Below are 27,134 nucleotides of genomic sequence, written 5' to 3'. Positions count from 1 at the left end.
GTCATCAGACAGCATTTTATCAACTCACAGTTGAGTCTCCTGTCTTTAACCACCCACTTAAAAGGCACTTTTGAGATGGATAAGGCAGCAGCATTGCAACCTTGGTTTTAATGGCAAAGCATAAAGTCAAAGGTCTCACAGACCGTTATTTTATACTCTAAAGGCAACTGTTTAAACTCATAGCAACATTGTGCACAGCAACAAGAAAAATGTGTTCATAAAGCTGAAATAAAATTAAAGTTTTAAGTACTGTTTCATCTCACTTTTATTTTATTATTCATATTTTTAAATGTGTCTCATTAGCAAAAAACTTGGAATGCAAATATTTTCGTAAAACATAACTTCATTAAGATTATTACACAAGGTTTTGACATAGTCGTACGAAGGAAGAACACAGTCGTTTGAGGAGTTTCTCCTGATTAATAATTTTGAGTCTACTTTAAGAACAAAAGAATAATTGATAATACTCCTTTATCTTAATTCCTCCTACTTAACAGAACATAGAAGAACAGCTTCTCCCACCTCCCAATTTGCATTCTTCTTTTTAGCCCAGCTTAGATAGAAAAAAGAACAAGAAAGCAACCAGGACACATTCTGGGATGTGAACAATACAGTTCTTTACATGTTTGTGTGACAGTTCAATTTTCAATTGAGTAAAGAAGAATGAGACATTTCTTTGATCTATTGTCACTTTACCACATACCACATTTTTCTCAAGGAAAATGAAATACAGGAAGAATGAAAAGAAACTTAACCATAACTTCCTCCATCTTAGAAATCTTCAAGCAAGACCCCAAGTTATAATAGGCAATACTTTTTATTAGCTCCATTTCCCAGATAAGGAGGTTTTCCTTTTCCTGTTATTTTAAGTGAGGGTAGAAATATCAGATTATTTTGTCCAGCCAGGTAAAACATCTTTGGATCTAAGCCCTCTTAAATTAAAGGAAATAACTAATTTTGTCTTTTTGACTAACTTTCTGGGATCTGAAGTTCCCTTAAACCTTTAATTATATCCATGGGTAAGGGGAAAGAAACATCCTGCAAACAATTACATTCTTCTCTCAATAAACCAAAAGTCAAGGCTATCATCACAATAAATGCTGGATGCAAATTCCATTGCATCATTTAGCTCATTCCTCTTTGACCTTACAGCCATTCCAAAGGAAAAAGGAGGTCTAGTTTCTCATAAGTATTACAGAGGTAAAGAGAGCACAAAGGTCAGGCAAAATTGGCTTAATTTTGCTTATCCCAGAAATTACAAGAAATCAGTAATTAAATGTTAGCTTCACCATCTGTATAATGAGGGAAAGATGTGGACTTGATCTTTAAACCCTTTAATGTTTTGAAGCTGTGTGAATCTGTCAAGTATTAGTAGCCAAGTCCCTTTGTTTTCCTTCCTTTATCACTACAAATTGCCAACTCTAGCTGTGAAACATACGTAGTGGATGAATTGGCATTGGCCCCTGGCCAAGTCTACAGCAGCACACAATAGCTCAAATGAAAAGTATATACCACTTTATTTTTCCAATAAGAAATTCAGATTCACTGGTTTATTACATTCCAGTCCCAATGCTCTGATACTAATAATGAAGCTGGCCTACAAGCCAAATATGGATAAACAGCAGCAGAGTAAGTCACTATTCAGACTGATCTCTCACCTCTTACACTGGCCATGTCCCATGGCATATGAGTGATTGTCAGAAGTTCAGCTCATACAGATGGGACCCAGCATTCTGTTAATCTTCCTCTCCTTCAATTATAAATTCATGCTATAGTAAACTAGAATTCAGAAGATAACATAGCTATACTTAACCATATTTACATATCCAAGAAAAATAAGCACCCAAAGGAAAATCCCAGGAATATTTTGCCATATCTCAAGCCCAATGCTTCAGTAGGTAGTAGCTCAGAAATACAAAATTAAATGCAGTGCTTTCTTAGGGAATGACTCTACTTTTTAAATTTTGAACCTTTGACTCATGCCATTTTCTTAGTCTATGATACCCTGTCCCTCTCCTGCTCCATCCTTGAAAACTCTAGCGTCCTAATTAAAAAAAAAAAAAAAGCCACAACTTCCCAAAATCCTAGTGCAGCGGTTCTCAACCTGTGGGTCACGACCCCTTTGTAACTATGAAAAGAGATCAATACATCTCGGCATTAGGAAGGTTGAGAACCACTACCCTGATGGAAGGTGAATAAGCAAGTGTAATTAATTCATTGCCTCATCTTCTGCTCTCCCACAAGCTTTTACTTGCACCTGCATTAAAGTGCACATTTTACTATGTTTGCATTCTCCTTCATTGCTATGACCTATTTCCAACAGTTAAGTTCATTAAGGATAGTCTTACTCAGGGTTAGGCACCCTCATAATACCTAGCAGGATACTTTACACACTATGGCCCTTGGATTTTTGCAGGATACTTTCCTTGGGGCCCTCCTAAGATAAAATTTTTGGCATAAGGTATCTTTTCATCTATAATTTGACTTCTGACTTCTGGTACAAGGGAGACTACATTCAATGGTGAAGGATGTTAAAATAGACATGAAGTTTTAAATTAATCCCTATTCCAACCTGTGATTAACATAAAAAATGTTGAGATGTTTTACTTAAAACTACAGAGAGTTCTTTAGGTTGCAAAACAGTAATTAATTCTACAAATGTATGGGGTACATGTGCAATTTCGTTACATGCATAAGTTGCATAGTGATCAAGTCAGGACTTTTTGGGTATCCATCACCCAAATAATATACACTGTACCCACTAATTCTCATCATACCCTCCCACCACTCCCTCACCTTTCTGAGTCTCCATTGTGTATCATTCCACTATGTCCAAGTGTACATATTATTTAGCACCCACTTACGAGACAGAACATACAACCTTTGACTTTCTGTACCTGGCGTGTCTCACATAGGATAAAGACCTCCAATTCTACCCATGTTGTTGCCAAACACATTTCATTCCTTTTTATGGATAAATAGTATTCCACTGTGGAAATACAGTTTTTTAGACATTCGTATTTTGATACACTTAGGCTGATTTCACATCTTTACTATTCTGAATAGAGCTGTGATAAAAACATGGGTATAGGCATCTTTTTGATATATTAAATTCTTTTTCTTTGGATAGATACCTAGAAGTGGTATTGCTGCATGTAATGGTAGTTCCATTTCCAGTTCTTTAAGAATCTCCATACTGTTTTCCATAGAGGTTCTGCTAATTGATATTCTCACCAACAGTGTGTAAGACTTCCCTTTTTTCCACATCTTCATCAGTATCTTTTTTTTTCTTTTTAATAATAGTCATTATGGCAGGAGGAAGAGGATATCTCATTATGCTTGCTATTTGCATTTCTTTGAAAAGTGATGTTGAACATTTATTCATATACCTGTTGTCCCTTTGCAAATCTTCTTTTGAAAAATATTTATTCATGTCATCTGCCTATTTTTAATGAGATTTTTATTGTCGTTAATTTCCTTGTATATTCTGGTTAATAGTCTCCTGTCAAAAGAATACTTTGCAAATATTTTCTCCCATTCTACAGATCTGTCTCATCCTGCTGTTATTTATTTTTTGCTGGGCCAAAACACTTTAGTTTAATGAAATCCCATTTGTCAATTTTTGTTTTTGTTGTCTGTGCTTTTGAGGTCTTAGTCATAAATTATTTGCTTAGTTAGACCAGTGGTTTTCAACCATTTTTTTTTTTTTTGTAGAGACAGGGTCTCACTGTACAGCCCTCGGGTAGAGTGGTGTCACAGCTCACAGCAACCTCTAACTCTTGGGCTTACACGATTCTCCTGCCTCAGCCTCCCGAGCAGCTGAGACTACAGGCACCCGCCACAACGCCCAGCTATTTTTTTGTTGCAGTTTGGCCGGGGCTGGGTTTGAACCCGCCACCCTCGGCATATGGGGCCGGCGCCCTACTCACTGAGCCACAGGCGCCGCCCGGTTTTCAACCATTTTTATCTCATAAAACACTTGAACCTATAGTTAAACTTCTGTGGCACACTTATGTTGATTAAAAAAGAGTTAAAATATACTTACTGTACTTTGAACTTCTTTTGAAAATAATTTAATTAATGATCTTTAAAAATTTTCATTGCACACTTAAGATCCTCTCACAGCACACTCATTGAAAATCACTGGCTTAGACCAATGTTCAGAAGAGATTTTCCTATGTTTTTTTCCAGTATTTTTAGTTTTGGTTCTTACATTTAAGTTTTCAAACCATCTGAGTTGACTTTTGTATATGAGAGATGACGTCCAGTCTCATTCTTGTGCATACAGTAGTCTAATTTCCCCAGCACCATTTATTGAACAGGGTGTCCTTTCTCCAATGTATATTCTTGATGGCTTTGTGAAATATCAGTTAGCTGTAAATATATGGTTTTATTTCTTGGTTCTCTATTTTGTTCCATTCATCTATATGCCTATTTTCATACCAGTACCATACTGTTTTGGTTACTTGTAATATAATTTAAAGTCAGGTAATGTGATGCCTCCAACTCTGCTCTTTTTGTTCAGGATGGCTTTGGCTATAAGGGCACCATATAAATTTAAGGGTTATTTTTTCTAATTCTACAAAAAAATGCCTTGGCGGGCAGCGCCTGTGGCTCGGTAGGGTGCCGGCCCCATATACCGAGGGTGGCGGGTTCAAACCCGGCCCCGGCCAAACTGCAACCAAAAAATAGCCGGGCGTTGTGGCTGGCGCCTGTAGTCCCAGCTACTCGAGAGGCTGAGCCAAGAGAATCGTTTAAGCCCAGGAGTTGGAGGTTGCTGTGAGCTGTGTGAGGCCACGGCACTCTACCGAGGGCCATAAAGCGAGACTCTGTCTCTACAAAAAAAAAAAAAAAAAATATGCCTTGGCATTCTGTTAAACATTGCATTGAATCTGTAGATTGCTTTGGGGTATATGGTCATTTTAACAATATTAATTCTTCTGACACATAGGCATGAGATATTTTTCCATTTGTTAGTGTCATCTATAATTTGTTTCATTGGTGCAGTTTTCCTTGTAGAGCTCTTTCACCTTCTTGTTAACTTTATCCCTAGGTATTTTCTTTTTTACAGCTATTGTAAATGTTATTTATTTCTGAGCTGGATTGTTATTAGTGTACAGAAATTCTACTGACTTTTGTATGTTTATTTTGTATCCTGAAACTTTGCTGACTTCATTTATCAAAACTGAGAATTTTTTGATTGAGTCTTTAGGGTTTTCTAGATATAAGATCATGTCATCAGCAATTTGACTGTTTCCTTTCCATTTGGGATGCCTTTACCTTGCCTGATTGTTCTGGCTAGGACTTGCAGTACTATGTTTAATAGAATTAGTGAAAGTGGGCATCTTTGTCTTGTTCAAGTTATCAGAGGAAATGCTTTCAACTTTTCCCCATTCAGTATGATGCCAGCTATAGGTTTCTCACATATGGCTTTTACTATTCTGAGGTTTGCAACATCTATGTTTGTTGAGGATTTTTATCACAAAGGTATGTTTAATGTTATCAAATACTTTTTCTGCGTCTATTGATGTGATAATATGGTTTGTCTTTGATTCTCCTTATGTATCACATTTATTGATTTGTGGATCGAATTTTTGATTTGTATAAACCATCCTTGCATCTTTCAAATGAATCCAACTTGATCATCATGTGTTATCCTTTTGTTGTGCTGCTGGATTTAGTATGCTAGCATTGTTGAGGGTATTTGCATCTATGCTCATCAGGGATATTAGTCTGCAGTTTTCTTTTTCTGTTGTGTCCTTGTCTAGTTTTGCTATCAGAGTTATATTGGCCTCACAGAATGAATTAGGGAGAATTCCCTCCTTGATTTTTCAGAACAGTTTCAGGGGGACTGGTATCGGTTCTTCTTTGTACATTTGGTAGAATTCTGCTATGAATCTATCTGGTCCCGGGGTTTTGTTTGTTGGGAGACTTTTTTTTTTTTACTGATTCTTCTCACTACTCATTATTGGTCTATTCAGGTTTACTATTTCTTCCTGATTCAATGTTGGGTGTTTATATGTTTCCAGGAATTTATCCATTTCCTCTAGGTTTTCTAGTTTGTGAGTAAAAAGTTGTTCATAATAGTCTCTGACGACCTTTTGTATTTCTGTGGTATCAGTTGTAACATCTCCTTTCTCGTTTCTGATTTTATTTGTGTTCTTTCTTCCTGGTTAGTCTAGCTAGGGGGTTATCAGTTTTGTTAATCTTTTTAAAGAACTATTTTTTTCATTGATCCTATCGATTGTTTTTTTAGTCTCTATTTCATTTAATTCTGCTCTGATCTTTATAAGTTTTTTCCTTCTGCTAATGAAAAAATTTTGTACAGTCTCTGTAAAAGAGACTCCAGGATGGAAAGCAATGACATGATCATAATTCACTGCAGCCTCAAACTCCTGGGCTCAAGTAATCCTCCCACCTCAGCTTCCTGAGAAGCTAGGACTACAGGCACACACCATCACACGCAGCTAATTATTATTATTTTTTTTTTTGTAGAGATGGGGTCTAATATGTTGCTCAGGCTACTCTTAAACTCCTGGGCTCAAAGGATCCTCCTGCCATGGCCTCCCAAAGTGCTCGGATTACAGGTGTGAGCCATTGTACCTGGCCTCTCCTGCTAATTCTGGGTTTGGTTTGTTCTTGCTTTTCTGCTTTTCTACTTCGTTGAGATGCAGCCTTAGATTATTAATTTGAAATCTTTATACTTTCTAACGTAGTCATTTAATGCTATAAACTCCCCTTTTAGCACATTTTTTCCTGTATCCTGCTTTGTGTAAAAACAGAAAGCAATTCTTGAATAATATGGAGCTATGCCCAAAAAAGGAGTTTGTAGTAGTAGTCACATACACAAGGATTTATGTCAGTGGTATATACAAATCTGATTCTGGAAGCACATCTGTGGTCACTATTAACCAGATCCACATGACTACTTAAGTCCTGGAGCAACTAGGATACTTTCATACTTTCATACTCTCATGCAAAGATTAGAAGCCTCAAAGAGGCACAGTTTGCATGTCACTCTGCTGTGCATTTTTCAATTTACTTGGGCTAGAACACATATAGAAATACATGATTCAAGCAAGGGTCAGGTTTAGCCATAAGCATGAAGGTTAAAATTAAAGGGATTATTACAGACTAGACAGGATTTTACATAATATGGCCTGGGATTGGTAACAAAACCTAACTATAAAATATTCATTTGGAAATGGAGAAAAGGCCATAAATGAAAGGAAGGCAGAGATTCTGTTAATATGTAAATGATAAGACAGGTATCCTAATTTATTCAGGCTATTATTTAATCAAGCCCACACAGGGCACTTGAGCATGATGGACTGTAAGAGCCTCATTATATGCTACCCATGTTAGAGGTAAAATGAAAGGATGTCATTCTAGTACTTTCAGAAATAAACACTTTCGGTTAGAATCAAAGACAGCAGCCCTTTATAGCAAATATCGAGCTATCACGGGGAATAGTATGGTGAATCTTTAGCACACTTATTAAAATACATTGGATTAAAACAAAATTGATTTGCTCACTGCCTATCTTTCTTCTAGATGCGGAGCTCCAATTAAAATCAATAGGTTTGAAACTTGTAAGCACATCACTAAATTATTAACACCATGAGTTCTTTCAGAAAATTAACACTGATTGAAAAAGTGGAATTTTACATAGACTTACCTTTTCATTCTTAATGAGAAAGTGGCTGCAGAATAATTTTCCTCCAACATTTTCCTCTTTAATCAAATCTATACTCTGAATGAATTTAATCAAATAGTATTTACAATGAGTTACCCAATGGAATCTTAGGACTAAGGGAAATTATCTCTTGGGTCCTGCTGGCTTTAACATTCTGTGATCACCAGGAAAATGATACTGATGGCATGATGCTGTCAATAGCAAATCATTTTAACCTTGGTAAATACTAGCAATGGACCAAAGTGGAGATTATGGGATACTTTAAAATAAATGGTTTTTAATATTTTCAACAATCTACTTTTCCTTTCCTCAAAGTACAAAATCTCCTCAGGCTGTGTGTTTATGTGTGTAAGGCTAAAAGAATGCTTTTTGCTAGTTTTTTTATTAACCTATCTACTTCCTTAGAAGATTTGGAACAGCGCATTAATACATAAGAATGTACTCAAAAACCAAGTAAAATGGTGAATATGTGTGTATGTATATATGAAACATATGTACTTGAAAACCGAAGCTCAGAAGAGCTATTACAAATGAGCATAAAAGTTAGCTCTGCACTGAGCATCACTATACCCTCAATATACATGAGAAAGTAGCTTACATTAACAAGATAGGGCCTGGCTTTCAGCAACCTTATCACCATTATTTCTTTTCCTTTGCATAGGAAGTGTCATTCATTTGGGGGAAAAAGGCCCTAAATTTTACCATATTTCCATTTCCCTTAAGAATTCCAGCTCAGATGACCCTTATACTTTTTATTGTGAATTTATCTACACTTGAAGTTCCCCAAGTGTTCCAGAAATAAAATTTTTCAAACCTATATCCATCCACTCTACACCCTATTGTCAATAGCCCTTGTGAATATCCTAATCCCTATCCTTATAGGTAAAAATTCACTCATTGATCTGCACTAACATTACCAAAGTGCAAATAAAGGGGGAAAAAACACCTTTGAAATTGTGAGATATCTACTAATAGGAACTGGTTTTTTAATTTTTAACTAACATCATTTTAAACATAAATCTGTTTCCGAGTTCACAATACAAATGTGACTAAGGTAATATACACCAATGTAAATACAAAGCATTTATTAGCTGAAGTTTATAGTCCTTGTCTATTTAGCAATCAATTGAACCAAACTGTAATTCTCCAATTAGAATAATCAACATCTAGTACCAAATTTGAATACATACACCCAAACTGATTTCTTTTTGCTTCAAAAAATGCCATGCGGCCTGTTTTGCAACTATAAAGGGCAATGCGATTTTAGAACTGGAAGTGACCCTTATAAACTACTTGGCTTTTCTGATTTTATAGTAAGTAATATCTAACTGGGGGTGGACTGGGGAAAGCAACAACAAACAAGTAACCTCAGGATGGAGGTTCCTTAATTAGTTCTTAAAGTGCCAGAAGCAAAATAAGCTTGATGAGCAATTCAAAGTAATTAAAATGCTTTGAACAGCGTCTACCCCAAATGATCAGTGATCTACAACTTGAGCTGACTTGTACCCTCATTTTACAACTCTAACCACACAGAAAGTATCATTCTGTTGAGGTCTCAGGGAAACTTGCTCTTTTCCCCTAGGTGGGTTCGCTGAAAAGATCAATTCATAGTTATGGTAGATGAATAAGAGAAAGGTTTATTTCCAAATACCAGGCACATGGAAGGAACCACAAGAATGATTTCCCAAAGTCCCAGTGATAGTCAGTAGCTTTTAAAGATGCCTTTTAGAAGGGAGGGGGAGAGAAACTGGAAAGTATAGGTGTAGTAAGTGGCTGCTGGGGGGATGGGTAGATGGAGGGGAAACAGATTGTTTTGTGAATTAACCTGAGGCAGGTATTGTGCTTCAAATGACCTTATCACAGGTCTATTGGCATGTGATAGGAGTCCAGCAGCCCTTCAAGATTTTAGATAGAGGAAAGTTTTTGTTCAAAGTTCCCAGATTATGAATAGCCTTAAATTCAAAATAATCTTTATACCAAGGAATCACATTTTGGGGTGAAATCTTCCCAGCTCCTTCAATTCACCAAATAAATCCTCACTGTCCACACCAAAAAGACTTAGAAAACATTTTAAAAAACACAGTCGGATTACTCCCTTTGTCTTTCCTTGGTTTTAAGTTAATTTTATTCCCTCCCTTTCTTTCCCTTTTTCACACTCAAGTCTTAAAGCAAATACAGTTTCCCAGTGCTGCCTTTCCAGACTATCTCAGCAGCCTGGCTTGACTCATCTTTTCTCTGAATTTCTGGCAGGCTTGTAGGGAGCGTCTGAAAGCTTTCAGCACGAGTGAAAAAATAAAGGCTGTGTTTCAGGTAACTCCATCATATCTGTATGCAGCCGCAAGTCTACTTAGTAACAAAATGGTGTTATAAAAGAAGGGACAATATGACATTTTCTAGAAGAAAAATGCTGATAGAACTTCATGATTAAATGAATATGGAGATAAAGGAAATCAGCAGCAAATTACAAGTAGTGCCTGCTGGTCTTTTTTTCCCTTGATAATTTTGTGATTTACTAATACGTGTTTTATGGTGGAAGGCACCTCCCCCACTAAATCAAGTAGTTAAGAGGCACTGGGAGAGCCTGATTATTTCATATGCTATAATCTAATAATTTCAATGTATTTTTTGATTAAGTATTATTCTCCTTAATACTGACAAGGTACCTGAGATGTTAATTGTAGGGTGAAGATACTTATTCAGTACAAGGAGGAAACAAATGTGATTATATCTGACACTTAACATGGGATATTCACTTTCTTTTTTGAATAGATGTGGCCATTTATTTTAAAATACTGATAAAAAAAACTAATGCTCTCCTCAGCCCTCCCTTTAAAAAATTTACCCACTTTTATTTTCTTTCTTTAGAAACTGAGAAAAATATTAAAATATATCTGTACACAAACACATATAGTTTGTCATTCATTACCAATATAACTTTCTATATAATTCAATGGATAAAATTTACCTTTAAAAAGCCAAAAAAAAAGCCAAAATAAATAAACCATTTATTTACTATAATCTGAGGTCTTCCCTTGAATTAAGCATTACAGTGGGACAAAAATATAGTCTGTTATAGTAAAGAGATAAAAACTTTATTATTATGCTATATCCTCAATCTCAGTGAAAATAATACTCTTGTTTCCTTTCTTTAGATTACCAATTCTGAATGGGGTTCAGTGCCATAAGGCAGAGGTCAGCAAACTTTTCTGTAAAGGGCCAGACAGTAAATATTTTAGGCTTTGTGCAGTCTCTAAGTCTCTGTCATATATTATTTTTTTAAACAACCCTTTAAAAATGTTAAAAAAATATTTTAGCTTGCAGGTTACACAGAATGAGGCTGCAGCCAGGGTTTCCCCCTTGGCTGCAGTTTGCCAACTGTTACCCTAAGCAACCCACTGCATGTAATAAATTAATAGCAGTCTGGTGTATCTAGAATCGGTTTTCATTATATGGCCTTCTTGGGAGAATTGAGACAGTATCTCAAAATATTTTTTTCTGTTTTCTGTTCAGATGCAAAACCTTGGTTGAAAAAGATTGAATTAGATTAACAAAGCTCCAAAAACGCTATTGAAAGATGGTGATTATTATGTTCAAAAAATATAGGCATTTAACAATATTTACTAGGGAGAACGTAATAATTCAACATTTCAAAATTCTTTCCTTTTGTCCAAAGTATAAGCCAAACATAGCCCTACTACTTCTTAGAAGAAAATTAATCATGCACAGTAAAAATTAATTAAATCTAATTCAAAAATTAATTACATCTAATTCAAAATTTGCTTGGAATGTGTACCAGTTCCCTTCAAAATATTGATGTAAACAGTGTGTGTGCCTTATCTTTTACAAAATAATAACCTAGTCCCAACTCCTGAACAGAATCCCCAAAACTCAGTTTTAGAGCTTAAGGGTTACATATGCAATTCCTTTACTTTATTTGCGGAGAGGCATGCAGGCATTACTACTCAGCATTATGGAACAGAATACATTACATTCTTCACCCTAGCAGTGAGGAAAAGATACAGTGTCCTACCAGGAAAAATACTAAATTCTCAAGCTTTAGAACCATTTGGCCATATTAAATAAGAATATTCTTTCGCGATAAACAGATCATCTTTCAATTAAGGGAGTTTTTAAAAAATGCCTATCACTGTGCCTTATTTTTCAAGCCTACACTATAACTGCATGATGCACTATCATCAAAAAATACACACAAGAGTAATCAAATTTAATGCTTCTAGTGGTACAGATTGATCCAGAACCCAGGCAGGTGGGTGGAACTCAGAGAGGGGCTACATTCCTTGTGCAGAAATCAGTGGTTTTTGTTTTGTTTCCTTTTTTATTATAAATATGAAGACATTTATACGTTCTAAACTAATGGAAAGTTAAAAGTTAATAATAGAAACAATACAATATTTACTGATAGTGTCCGTAAGTATTCCTGGGAAAAAGTAATTGGACCACTATTATTTAGAACTCTTCTCTCAGCCAAAACATAAATCAAGTGCTGCTAAAAAGTCATTAGGCAAACTTATTGAAAAGTACATCTGAGATGCTACTGAGTCTTGAAATGCTTTAAAGAACTGTTTTAATCATTCCCTGAGGGAGACCTTTAATGCCAGAACCTACTGGAAAAGTAACAGTGATATTAAATCCAGTCATTTGAAAATGAGATTCCTTCTCTTTAGCCTCCCCCTCCCCACAAAATAGCATTCCAAATTAGCCAAATAAAATCCAATGATATTCTGGCATTTTTCCTCTTTAATGAAAAGTATTCATTTTGGCTACAGAGGAAAAAAGGCCACCCGAAATGACTCCGAGTGTCTAGAAACAATTGGCCCAAAATACATGCCACCAAAATTGCACATTTTAAACAGAAAAGCAGCTGAAATAACCAACCCCATGATGTCAACCCTTTCCCCTGATCTTTCACAAGCTTTCTACCAACCAAAAAGATTCTTTAGACATTTTCTTACCATAACAAAGTAATTATGTAGATGTAACTTTTATCACAGAAGTCATAAGCAACAAGAAAAAAAATAAATTAGTTTTACCTCCCCAATTTCCTTTTCTGTTAGCTCTTTCTCCTCCCTGCAGAAAGTAGAGAAATTTCCCATTCTAAAAAATATAGAGAGAATTCTCAATCTGAAAAGAAGACCACTTTTCCCCTTCCTTGGAAATATTGTTTTTCTCTTCTTCCAGAGTCCAACACCTTTTACCTCACCTACATTTTCTGTTTGCTCATGAGGCAGCAGTAATCTTCTGGTATTAGGAAATTCTACCTTCCCTAAGCAGGGTTTACACCGCAGCCTCCAAAAACGATGCCTGAACCTCAGCAGATAGAAGATCCATAGCAACAGCGGTAATAGTTTTTTTCACTTGCTATTACCAGAAATCACAGTCCAGAAAGACGACCAGGGAGGTGTCACCTATGCTAAAACCTCGAAATTGATTCATTATTTAACTAGTTGAATCCCACGTTTTCATTTTATGTGCCCTTTAGGAAGCCTGTGACTGAATAAAAAAGATCTTTCAGTGACAGTCACCATTTTTCATGAAGAGATAAATAGTAAAAAAAAAAAAAAAAAAAAAAGGCAGCTCTCGGAGGTACAAGATTTTGTTTATCACAGAAACAGAATCCAATGCCAGGTCCCCTCCATTCCCTATCACCTTATAATCTATAGTGTGAAGTACCTGTAAGAATTTTAGCTTTAAAGTAAGAGCTCAGATAATGATGACAAGTTTCTGTTAACTGGAAGTCATTTGTAAATTGCCCACATAGCTATTATTTCACAAACAGGTAAAAAGATTTATATTCATCAAAAGCAGCTCCTTTGATGCAATGATTCTCTGTTAAGACTATTCTTTGGGATAAAATTAAGCAGAGAATCTCAATAAATATAATGCTATGTAATATTCAATTCTAAATTCTGATTCACTAAAACTGCTTAACACTGGTATCAAATTTCATTAAAAGTCATTTTTCATGATCTATCTCTTGTACGAAATAGATTGCTGTGAGTTTAATTTCCTCAACACTACTGAGTTTAAATATCAAAAACAGAAAGAACTAGCTATGATCAAATACAACATGTGTCACAATAAAAGTGAAATATGTGTAAAATCCTGATAACTCCACTCTGTATTTGGGCACAGGTACATAGCCCCTTATGTTTTTTCCTTCAAAGAAATGAGGTTTTAAATGAGGTAAAGAATTATATATTTTTTTCAGATAAGTATTCAGCAAGCTCATGGATATCATGATTTTTACTGAATACATACTTTTTACATAAATTTTATGGACTTCCTTTTATACGGACTTTCATAAATGACATGGTGAAATAATATTTTTCTGCTTCAACTTATTTACCATCCCATCTTATCCATTTTTTCTACTTTGTAAAATATATTTCATGTGCAATACACATTGCATATGCATATATACATCCATTTATATGTCATTTTTCCCAACAAAAACTTAATCTACTATCCAGAATACTGAAAAATGGGTCACAAGAGTAGGTCAGTATCCTCAGAAGTGCAAGGTATAAAGTAAACATACCAAACTTTTTACACCCAAATTTTATTCCCTAAAGGGGAAATAAGTCACCTAGTGATTGCACTGGTTTATGCCAATGATAAATAAACATGCCTTAACATTTTAAAGGGAGATTGCTTCACGTGCTTTTGAACATTCTCATTGGTGTAAAACCTTTTATCCTGAAGGATGGATTCATTTTTATGGTTGTGTGTTCATTTTAGAAATGTAATTTGGAGCCAAGGCTGGTGAATGAGGTGGGTAAATTAAGTTTGCTCACATTGTTTGGTATTGGCAAACTCATTTAACAGGCCCTATCTGCTTCTCTTATTTTTAGTTCTAATCCTCTCTTTGAACTAAACTCTGACCTTTCCTACATGGTACCTATTGGCAAATGGTAATACATCAATCTGACAGGTGTAAAGAATATTTTAGAGAGCAGAGAGGCCATTTAGGAAGTAGTTTATATTACCTTAATGATTCAAAAGTAACTTCCTCTCTTTTGAGGAATTTACAAATGTAAACACAAGCTGGCTTTGGAGTCTCATGATTGTGAATGGGTAGGTTATTATATCATAATAGCTCAGAGCTATTAAGTCAGTTTATTTGAGGGGGGTTAGTGTATGGAGATAATAATAGGAGAAGAAAAGGAAATCTGAATAATAAAAATTGGTGAGATGTATCAAAATTGGAAAAGGTCTTTAAAATCTCTACCTTTGAGGGAAATATCGCTACTTATTGGCATTTAGGATATTGATATTTTATCCCAGTTGAGCCAATTTGCATTTTTGCAACTATAAGTGTAAACCTATTTCATGTTCTTAATACATGTTTGCATTTGAATATGAGAGCATTTACTGAACTGTCCACTATAGTAAACACCTAATTACACTAAGCATGGTAAGATAATGCCACAGAAATTTCTCATTTTTAAGCATTTGTCATCTGGCTTATCCAAACAAAAAATTTTTAAATTAATACAACAAAATAAAAAAAAAATCAGTAAATAAAAAGGGAGGTAGTATTTTATTTAACAGCACAAATGGGTCCATGATAACTACATAATAATGAGGATGGTCATTTGCTGTCTGAGTTTGCAAGCCTCTCTTGATCAAGGAAAACAAAAGTTATGGATAACAGTGAGATTTTGGAAGCTGTAGAACTTAACACAAAGCTGAGTTCAGTCAGCTTCTTGGAAAGATAATTGGAAGTCTTGTTATTTTCTCTCTTGCTATTTCTTCTACTATCTACCTCCACACAAAACTCTACAATCTTTATCTTCTCTCACCAAATGTTGTTTACTAATTGCTTCTGGTTGGATGTACCAGCACTTCAAATTCAACATTCTTAAAAACATACCCATTTTCTTTCAAACTTGGCTATATCTTTGACTCTACTCTCCCATCAGGTTTCCCCTCTTCCCGTATTCAATTAGTCACCAAGGTCTATTAAAGTCTTCCTTGAGTGGTGCTCAGAGTGGTCCCAGGACCAGTAGAGCAGCTGAGAACTCAGTAGAAATGCAAATCCGGAGAAACTCTGGGGCTGGTCCTGAGAAGTCCGTTTCTCATGCAGGATCAACTTTGACCATCATAGCTCTAGATCAAACCCTTATCAACTAAAGCCTCCAGCCTTCCTCTCCAATCTAGCCTGCTAATCTTCTAAAACAAACAAATAAAAACAAACAATACTGCTTCTATCACTTCACAATGTCTCTAAAAAAACCTCCTTATTATGGACCCAGAAAGGAATAAATGTCTCAATCTGGCATTCAAGGCCTTTTACAATCTGGCCCTAACATAGTTCATGCTGATCCCTACCTCAAAACCTCTTATAGCAGGAACCTTGTGTGTGCCCCTTTGTGCCTTTACTGCTAATTGCCCCCTACTCTGTTTTAAGGGTCTGCTGAAGGCCCGCCGGCCTAGAAGCAAGGCAGCACAGTGCCAAGTATAGACAATGCCTAGCATAAAGGTATTTTGTAATATAAGCCACAGTTTCTTAGTCCAGTCTTCCTTGGGATGGGATGCTTCTACGTCAGATTCTATCTCATTTGGGACTAATCACTATTGCTCTGCAATGTTAGATTTCTAAATGTATAGGTGTCTAGTCACTCCAGTTAGAGTATAATCTTCTTGAGGTCAGGGGCTCACTTAAATTTTTATGTCTCAAAAAAAAGGCACCAAGTACTACGTCCTACACAAAGAAGGCCTTTGAATTTTGCTAATAATTTTCTAGCTTCAATCAGAACCAGTTGTTTCACAAAGACCAAGTGTATAAAAACATGAAACCTGGGTCACCGCTGTCTAACTTGGGAAAATCTAATATTACCCATTTACTGACAAGCACATATGGAGGCTTGGAGCTAAGTTCAAACAAAGGATTTGAACTAAAACTAGAGAAGCCAACAGGACTCTAATTAATAGTTTGCTAAATGTTCTTCCCATGGGGTCAGTAGCACTTAAAAAGCATACATTTAAAATATGCTTCTTTCCCTGAGGCTGCCAGAGACACTGACTATAGTCTCTTTAACCACAAAAGGTCAAAGTTCTACTTTCTATCACCATACTTAGTAGCATGTGTACATGTTTTGCTGATTGGTTTCTTTTGTGTTTCTGCTTAAAGTTAAGGCAGGCAGCATGAAATTGAGACCAGGAAGGTTAGAAACTTTCCCAGCTCTAGTGGGCAGCAGTAATGATGAGGCAGAGGCTTTAGGAAGAAATTCTGACTTACAGTTTCTAATGGCTCAGCTCTCCCAAATTTTATTGCATTAGTAACAACTTATGCCCCACCTGATTATCTATGTTGCCCATCCCTCTCCCATCACCTACTGCTCTGTTATTTATACTATAGTGCATCAAGCAGTCAAACCTGGCTTAATATAACATACTGTAAAATGGTATTTCCCAAAGCCAATGGTATAAGCTTGGGGAGGGGAAGACAGTTAAAAAGGTGCTAACAGAGCAACACAAAAATGCATTTTTCAAATAAAAATCTGGATGATTCTAGATGTCCTTGAAGTATTTCCTCCACCTGCCAAAAATCCACTCCTAGGATTGTGTTACCAGGCACTACTGAAACCTGGTAGAGTAATTCACTAGTATGCTTAGAAATTCCCTAACACATTTAATGCGGTATGGTTTTCAAATCCAGTAAAACTTCGTTAAGTTGATACTGGGAAGCTATTTCTGTAATTCAAAGCAACTGTTACTACTGGCTAGACACCTTATTGTTCTGTAATAAACAAATTGAATAAAAATCAATAATGACTGAAATGAACTCAACTTATTTCAGTCCTTCATAGTTTTAATTAATAGAGTTTTACAGATTTCTTTTCCTCACTTTGTCTTTAAGAGGTGAAAGGGCAAGAGGGAAATAAAAAATCACCACTAGAGACACACAATCTCTGTTACAAGAATCACAAAGAATGGTTGAAAAGTTTTCTGTAAACATTTTTCTTGAGAAAAATACAAACACAGAATGCCTTGGATTTCCTCAACAGCACATTTTTGAAGTTATTCGACCAAAAAAGGGAGGGGTGATGGAAACTTAAAAAGATAATCAGAATATTTTCAACCCTTTCATCTAAGTTATCTACAATTTTGTTTACTCTGGGGCCTAGAACGTATGGACCACAATTTTGTTCTAATTTTAGCATACTATCCAAAATTACGGTTAATCTGGTATTTCAGGACAGGAATTATTCTAATCCACGATCTTGTGATATATGAAGGAAAAAGAAGGCCAGTTGGCTGCTGTGAGAGGAATGCAGAATGAAGTTCAGAAAAAGCTGAGGGGGAATTCTCCACAGCATCCTGCACGTCTATCCCCAGCAAGCTATATATTGGCGAGGGGTGGTGGGGAGAGGCAGGCAAAATAGTGGAGGAGGACAGGATGGACAACTCACCTGTGTCATATGGGGTTTTGGGGAGGGACAACAAAGAGGATCATGGGTAGAGCTGGCCAGCAATGTACCTTAGCTTTATTTTAAAATCCAGATGTGAAGGCATTTTCCTATAGAATCACACTATTTCATAGGATTGCTGAGAAAAATTAGCTGATATCTTTAATAAATATTTGATTTCTACAAACACTAACTCAAACATGTAGTCCCTACCATATAACACTGTAATCTAAAATGGCAGTTATAGAAGTGAGAAATATACATAAGATGGTATATATACACAATAGAATGTCTTTAAGCCATAAAAAGAGAAAGAAATCCTGTTATTTGTGGCAACATGGAAGAGCCTGGAGAACACTATATTATGTGAAATAAGTCAGGCACGGAAAGATACATATCCCATGTTCTCATTCATTTGTGGGAGCTAAAAAAATATATTAGGTCATCGAGATAGAGAGTAGAATGGTGAGTATTAAAGGTTAGGAAGAGAAGGGAGGTGGGAAGATGGAGAGAGGCTAGCTAATGAATACAAACCTTCAGCTAGATAGGAAGAATAAGTTCTGTTTTGCAGCACTATAGGGTGAATATGGTTAACTATAATTTATTGTATATTTTCAAAAAGATAGCAAAGAGGATTTTGAATATTCACAGCACAAAGAAATGTTAAGTATTTGAGATGGGTATACTAATTACCTTGATTTGGTCATTACATATTGTATACATGTATTGAACTTTCATTCTGTATCTCACAAATATGTACAATTATGCATCGGCTAAAAATGAAAGGGAAAAAAAGAGGTCAACATTTTAGTTGTGCATACGTTACTCAATTTTGTTTTGTATAAGCAAGTTACCTCATGCCATTCCTGCAGAGACATTATTTTATATATACCCATGGTAGAAATTCTTTGAATCTCAATTATGAGAAATGAAAAGGAGTTTGGGGTGGTTCCCCTAACTCCATTTTTCTAGCAACAAATATAATCAGTAAAACCACTTTTTCAAAAGACATAACTCAAAGACTATTACCAAGATGTCCGAAATTCTGCTATTTAGATACAATAGATTTCTTTAAGGCATTATTTCCCTGACAAATGTGAATATCCACAGGAGAGGTCACACACCAAGCTATTAATCAAAAGCACCTTACTACGAATGAAATTATCAGATTCTGTCTAACATGACAGCTGGGACAGGGAAGTAAAAATTGTTTTGTATTTATTTGGCTTGGGGGAGCAGGAAGACAAGAGGGAAGGGACAAGAGATAAGTAGATCCTAGTCACCAGGCAGAGATCTCCGAAGAGCCTTAGGAAACTGCAACTAGAAAGAAGGAGAAAAGGAGAGATGAGGGGAAGGGCAGGAGAGAAGGCCCTTTCTCCCAAAGACACAATTTGTCTGAAATCAGCCCTGGTTACTAGAAAAGCAATGAGGCTCATTTTTCTACCAAAGGCCTTGGAAGGCAAGGAAATAAGAGCTTCAGTATGTGCACAGCTGATTAGTTACAGCATTTTTTGCTAGACATATTATATATAATGAATTAAAATCATTTTAATAAGTATAGAAAGCCTACATTGTACACACATAAATTAGCCTTCCTTATTCACAGAATTCAAGTATTATACACAGTATATAATGTTAAAGAAACAGTCAGAATTTTTAAAAGTTAGGAAAGTCCAGTCTGTAGTATACTCCTTAGCCAACACTTTTCATATGTATTTCATACCTAATGTTATAAGAAAAGTAAAACGCATGGTCCTTGCCTTCAGGAAATTTACAACCTAGTTTAGGAGACAAATATAACATACATACTTAGAGAAAAATCTAAAGCAGTATAAAAATCAATGACTGGAGTGCCTTCTACTGAAAATAGACATAGTAGGTGTTTGGAAATAGAAGAAGTTTCTCTAGCCTGAGACTTGGAGAGAAAGTTCATGGAGAAGGTAAGATAGAGACCTTAAAAATCAGAATTTGGCCAAAGTGATTACTGCATTGTGACTGGCATGGTAGAGTAAAAGGGATTTCTTGTTGGAATGTAGTGAAAACTCATTTTAAGATCCACAGAAAGAAACCGGGTAACATAATATAGAAAGATGAGCAGAGGGCTTTGGGTCTGATGGGGTGGGAGGGGTGGTGATTGGCCTTCAAAAGAAAAATGTGGGTTATCAAGCAAGGGAGAGTTGAGATAATGACAGTGTTTCCATGTGATTAGCTTGGCATTGTTTTGCAGGATGAACTGCCCACATACATCATAACACCTTTTATGAAGGAGCTCAAAATACACTCCACAGATGATAGTTAATTCATTCTAATAACCTCTTACTGAGGCAAAGGAAATGCAGCTTTTATTATTCCCCATTTTGCAGATGATTTGCTCAAGGTCACTGAATAAATGAAAAGCAGAACAAAAAATACAGTATCACAACGTTCAATGGTTCCTAAGTACCAGCTAAATTGTATTCTCTCATTTTCTATGACTCAAGCAAGGGAAATACATGATGGACCTTTGTGCTCAAGCGCCATTTCTAGGCTCTCATTACTGTTCCAGGCACATGTCCTATGATGCCCAATTCCTGTTTATTCTCCCTAGAGCCCCCAGCCCCCTACCTTCAAACCCTTCAACTAACCCCACCTCTCTCAGCAAACAGTTGGCTTTGATTATTTCATTTTAGCTGGTCTTCTGCCATTACATTAGCATATTTAACACCTCTGTATCAACCACTCAACAACAGGGAGACAATGGTTTGGGTTCATCAATGGGAGGCAATGCTTTCCACTTCAAATTGCAAATCTGATCAGTCCCTTAGGAAAGTGTGGGGGAGATAAGAACTCCACATACAGGACTCTAGTACAATTTAGGTTTCCTGATGACAGTTAAAGAAAGGATTCCCCCAAGTTTACTACCTCTCTATCTTGAAACATTTTCTTATCCTTTTATGCATCTTAAAGCCATCCTTCCCTTTTTTACAACTTATCTCATGAGGGCCATTATTTTTACATATTCCCTCCAGCATTATGAACCTCTCCCTCCTTGGTGGCACCAGTCTTTCCTTTTCAAGTAGAGTGCCTGATAGGCAGAGGGCATGGTGGCTCACGCCTGCAATCCTAGCAATCTGGGAGGCCAAGGCTGGTGAATTGCTTCAGCTCAGGAGTTTGAGACCAGCCTGAGCAAGAATAAGACCCCTTATCCCTACAAAAAAAAAAAAATAGAAAAACTAGCTGGGCACAGTGTGGTGCATGCTTACAGTCCCAGATACTGGGGAGGCTGAGGCAAGAGGATTACTCAAGTCCAAGAGTTTGAGGTTTTTGTCACCTAAGATGATGTCACCATGGCACTCTACCCAAGGTGACAGAGTAAGACTGTCTCAAAAAAAAAAAAAAAAAAAAAGTACCTGACATATAATAGATGCTCGGTAAATGTTTGATAAATGCCTAACACTCCAGTTCACATCTACCACTACTTGTTAGGTAATTTTGTTTTCTCATCCATTGTTATCTCAAAATTCACAAGTCTAGGACAGAAATCATGAACTTCCTACTAGACCTGGCTCTTCTCCATTACATTTCAATATCTTTCAGACGTACCATAATTCTCCCAGTTTCTCATATTCAATAACACAAAGACTTTGATTTCTCCCTTTGCACCTATATAAATATTACGTTTAGTAATTAAATCTTTTCTTCATAGTACTAGGCATATGGAAGGCAACCTGTCAAGGGAAGGCCCATTTTGTCCATACAGCTATGATTATCCCACTGAAACAGTCTCCATAGATTAAACTGCCTTAAGTCTCTCAACCCTCCATTTCATCCATTCATCCAATCTTGAGATTTGTCTTCCTATATACAACTTTTTCATTGAGTCTTCCTTCCTCAGAAGTGTGTAATGACTAGTTCAAAGGCCAAAATCCTTTCCTAGCATTTAAGGACCACCAGGAGTTGTATTCAATCTAGTGTTACAATCTTATCTCTTATATTTTTCCAGAGGAATTCTTCATCACAGCCCAAGTGAATTTACCCCACTCTCAAAGATTTTATGAGTGTGTGTATTCATTCATGTGTATGTGCTTACACATGCAGTGCACCCTTCCCTCTCTATATTATCAATATACACAGATGATCCTTGATTTATGATGGGATTATGTCCTAAAAAATCCATCATAAATTGAAAATATTGACCATTTCACCCTTATTTGTGGAAATACTATCTAATTTAATACAGTATACCTAACCTAACAAATATACAAACATCATAGCTTTGCAGAGCCTACCTTAAACATGCTCAGAACAACTTATGGTAGTCTATAGTTAGAACAAATTGTCTCTAACACAATGCCCATTTTATAATAAATTATTGAAAATCTCATGTAATTTATTGAATACAACACTGAACGTGAAAAACAGAATGGTTACATGGATATCATCATAAAGTCTAAAAAATCCTGAGTTGGGAACTACCTATATACTTTTGCTCAGACTTTTTCCTCTGCTTAGAAATGCCCATCCCAATATTTATCCTAACAAGACTTTGCAGTCAGTTTACTTTCTGGAAGTCTTCCACTCTCTTAGTCAGAAACTTCTATTATAGTAAGTTCACAGATTTTGCACTGTTTGATATTTCATGTGTTAGTTTTAACAACACACAACAAAATTTTAAGCTCTTTACAGACAGATCATGTACTATATGTGTACTTCCGTATCCTTCTTAGAACCCAGTAACTAGGTTCACCAGTGCCAGGCAATACTTTCTACCTCTTAGACAAGTGTTCAATAAAGTGTTCATTAATCTTTAAACTTAATTTCCACTTGACATCTCAAATAACAACAATATTTAAACTATACCACCTTGGTCAGGTATAAAAATACATGAAAGCTAATTTTAAAATTCTTTAGCAGAAACTTAAAAAATTTTTCTAATGAGAGGCATAGCATAAAGCATGGAATATGATAACATTTAGTATTGCAATTCAACATTTTACTTTATTCTCCCACCAATATTTTATGAAATATTTAACAATTAATTTAGATGGGTGGTGCCAGTGGCTCGAGGAGTAGGGTGCTGGCCCCATCTACCGGAGGTGGCGGGTTCAAACCCAGCCCCAGCCAAAAACTGCAACAAAAAATAAAATAATTTTAACAATTAATTTAGAATATGTGTCTTCACAAATACTAACGTAGGTTCTAAGGGAGAAGTATCTTAAACTTAAGTATAACTGGCAACTTCAAAGAAAAACAGGTCTTAAATCATTAAAGAGTAAATATTTGAGTGGAAAGAACAGGTTTATTGGTTTACTTTTTTAAAAAAAAAAAAAGTCGTACTTTAAATATTTTTCAAGAGTTCAGCTCCTGGTATGGAAAATTCCTTTAGTGACACACTAAAGAAGCAAGCATGAATAAAGGACAAAAAACCTTCCTAGACTCAACATTTAGTATAAAAATGGCAAAAAATCTTCATTACCACAATATTAAGAAGTATCAACAATACAAGTTTAAATAACTAATTCATAAGGAAGAGTTTGAACTGGACCAAATCCTGGGTTTCCTTTCTTCACTCCAAGTTTCTTTTCTATTTTCAACTAGTGGCAACAGAAATTTCTTTGTTTCATAGTCAGGAATGTTGGAAGTCTTAAGTGATAGAACAGGTAGCTCAGCTTCTACTTCATGTCTCTCCTCAGAGGGAGAAAAACATTGTGGGTAAAGTAATTTTGTTTTTATTTCTGGAAAAATCATTTTTTTCCATCAATCTTCATAATTCTCTAAAATAAACTGCTAAAAATTTATAGGCCATTGACCGCTTCACCCTGATTTGTGGAAATACTTATACATTAATTTCAAGAATGCGTGGTTCTCACTACTCTAAAAGTCTAAAAGTTGTTCCGAACTAACAAAACTCCTAACTAACAAAACTCAAAGAGAATTGTAGAAGCTCATGATGTATTACTGCATCTCATATGCAGTATTGTTGCACAAAAGAATATAATCTAGGCTCAAGAGTCACACTGTATGCTATCAAATTTATTAAGATATTGTACAATTTCAACTATGCAAAAAACTTAGTTACACAAAATACTTAAGAACCCCATCTAGAAAAAAAAATGGAAATAAGGAGTTTACCATTTCATTAGGGGAATGATAAAGAAATATTCTTCTCTTCTTTGCTAACATTAAGATGTCTGCTCTACCCTAATAAGGTGGGACAAAGTAATCACAACACATGGAGAGCATACAGTGAAGGGCAGAATTGACAATTTAAAACTTGAAATCCACATTCTAATCCACCTTGATTAAGACTTAAAAATTCAAGAAATGGGCAAAGTCAGATAATTAAAGCAGGGCAGCAAGAAGTAATTCTGAGCAGCAAGCAGTTGCTTAACCATAGAAATGAAATAAAGACCAGAAACCCATTTTTTCCTCAGCACACTAGAGTTCCCCAGAATCACAGACTGGATGAACGAGGAGGCTCTCCACTGCTGACGCACACACGCAGGCGCGCACAATAGAGAGCCGCATGGAGACCCTCAGAGACAAACTTTACGTGTGTAATGCTAGGCTCTCCACAAAATGGAAAGGAGAGCCCGGTGGGAAAATGTGACACTTTTTCCCAGATCAGACAGAGCAAAACTGTACTTAGCATTGCAAACTACTCATTCTCTTAACACAATTAAAGGCAGAAGTGAATGAATGGAGTGTGGGGCAGGGTAGATGGAGGAGAGAGAGAGAGAGAGAGAGAAAGAAAGAGAGAGGGGAAAAAAAGGAAGGGAAAGAGAGGGAGAGATGGCCTGAGAGGAAGAAAGTTTGAGGCATTTTACAAAGCTTGAATGGATTAACCTTTAAAAGAGCCCTACTATTTCCTCTCTCTCCCTTTCCCTTTCCCTCTCCCAAGGATATACTGACTTCCTGGGATTCAACCCAGACTTGCCCCAAATGCAGCTGAAAGAAAGGTCTGGTGTTTTTAGGGCACAGGAGGAGTTAGATTTATGTCCTATGCAAATGGCCTCTTGGGGGAAAGAATTGTAAAAATCACTTTTATGATCTTGCATTAAAAGAGACAAATTGGTAAAACACCTTTTTTAAAAAGATAAGTTCCATGCATCGATAAGTAAATTCGTGTGCCAACCCACAATGCTTTGATTTGTATTAGAAACGTAAGCTATTTACTACTCCAAACATTTTTTTTGAACTTGAAATAAGTTTGCTTTCATATTTCTAGGAGATCATGAGGGACTGAGGCTTTCGTGTTTTTAGCCTTTGACTTATTCATAAATGGGTTGTTTAGGCAATCTAGCAAAGAGAAACAAATGTGAATGTTTTAAAAAGTTAGGTTTTGATAACATTTAGCAGATAGCCTAAAGTGCACCGATTTAAAAACAACAGTATAAAAAGCCTCTCGGCACAGCTCTTCTTTAATAAAATGAAAATATAACCCGGAGGGCGGGGGACGCCTTGGCCAAACCGCGAGTTTGAAGGAGTAAGAAGTTGGGTCCCATGCAATAGTCCCTTCTCTGGGACAAAAAGCTTCCTTTAACCACATGTAACAGTCATTTTGTGGGAAAGGCAGGGAAGGGGGGCTGGGAAGTCATCACCTCAGCAACTGTGAATAGGACCTTGCATTTCTCACACCAGTCTATGGACTGGTCCAGGTAGGGGAGCCAGACACAACTTTGCCCTTAAAGCAGCAGCACCGAAAGGGAGAAAGAAGTCACCTCGCTCTTCCCGCTACGCACACAGGAAGAGCTCAATTCAACTGCGCCGCCACCACCACCCCTTGTCTTGCCCCGCCCCAACTTGTGTGTGTGTGGGGGGGGGCACCACTTGCATTTTACTCCACAAATTCCGAGACACCTCCATCTCTCCAGGTTAAGTCCCCCCCCAACCCCAACTGTGCCACGCTCCGCAGACGCAGGTGTTCCCGGTTCTGACCTATTTTTACACCCCCCACCCCCGTAATCCCCACCTAGTAAGTAGCACGCTCCAGACCCTCCCTGTCTTCCCAGCATAGAGCACCCCCTATGCCGGACGCCAGTAAACACCTTGAGTCCTACTCCCCGGTCACCTGGCCAGAGCGCCCAGCCCTGCCCTCTGGGGAGCCCAGGGGCTGCCTCTCTTCACAGTGCCCAGCTAGAAGCGCGCACCCGGCTCCCCGGCAGTCACGTGGGCGGTGGAGGCGGCCTGGGCTTCCTCACCTGCATCCCAGGCACTTGGACGGCCACCGGTGAGTGGGCCATGAAGGCGTCTGCTACTCCTTCGCGCTGCTTCTGCGTTGGTGGCGCCTTGGCTTCGGACTGGCTTCTTCTCCGGGGGTAGCTCGGCGGCCCTCCCAGGCTTTTCGATCGGGGCCTGGAAGGACACACAGAAGTGGGGTTACAGGGCTGGTAGCGCGTAGCCCGAGGCTGGTAGGTGGGCTGTTCGTGGCGCGGCTCTCTGGGACTCAGTCTACCTTTCCAACGCCCGCCAGCCGCTGTGGCCGCCGCCGCCGCTGCTGCTCCTGTTCCTGAATGCGCCGCGCTGTGTGTGGCGGTTGCCGGGACCTGGGCTCGAGTGATGCGGCTCCTCTGCGCCTCGCCGCTTTAGGAAGAGGAGGTGGAGGCGCCCCAGCCACCCGCCTGCTCGCCGGGCCGGGGAGGCGGGTGGGGGCGGTTCCGCCGTTGGCCCTGCCCCGGCCCCGCGGCCGGGCGGTGTCGGGGGAGTTAAGGCTCGGAGCAGCGAAGGGGTTTGGCTGGGACTGCTGGAGCCTGAGACCCGGGAGACGTTCTCGTCGCGCAGCGGGGAGAACTCGGAGACGACGAGACCTGGAACACGGCCGGGCCTGGAGAGAGAATGGAAGAGTTTGGGAGACCCAGGGAGTTTGAGGGCGTCCCAGACGCGGCCACGTTGCAGGCAGGCGTGCGAGGCTGGGGTGCTTGCAGCCTCGCAGACGTCTTGAGTTAAAACTTGGGGAGTGTTGGAAGTCTTACTTGGTCCCCGACCTGCCGAGGGTGGAGTCGCAGAGAGCCACAGAGTCAATAGAC

General features: G+C 37.6%; 1 protein-coding gene across 1 annotated transcript in view; it reads right to left on the bottom strand.

The window, feature by feature from the left end:
- STK26 (serine/threonine kinase 26) overlaps nt 1–26,747 on the bottom strand; it is a 59,964-nt gene extending 33,217 nt beyond the window's left edge. The window contains exons 1-2 of the mRNA XM_053580014.1: nt 26,564–26,747; nt 26,310–26,463 (exon numbers count right to left, since the gene is read on the bottom strand). Of these exons, the coding sequence (XP_053435989.1) occupies nt 26,310–26,351 (42 nt within the window). The 5' untranslated portion in view covers nt 26,352–26,463; nt 26,564–26,747. The remainder of the gene's footprint in view (nt 1–26,309; nt 26,464–26,563) is intronic.
- Nucleotides 26,748–27,134: the final 387 nt, after the last annotated feature.

Source organism: Nycticebus coucang, chromosome X (assembly GCF_027406575.1).
Source record: "Nycticebus coucang isolate mNycCou1 chromosome X, mNycCou1.pri, whole genome shotgun sequence".
Lineage (NCBI taxonomy): Eukaryota > Metazoa > Chordata > Mammalia > Primates > Lorisidae > Nycticebus > Nycticebus coucang.
This window is presented reverse-complemented; position numbering and strand designations above follow the sequence as displayed.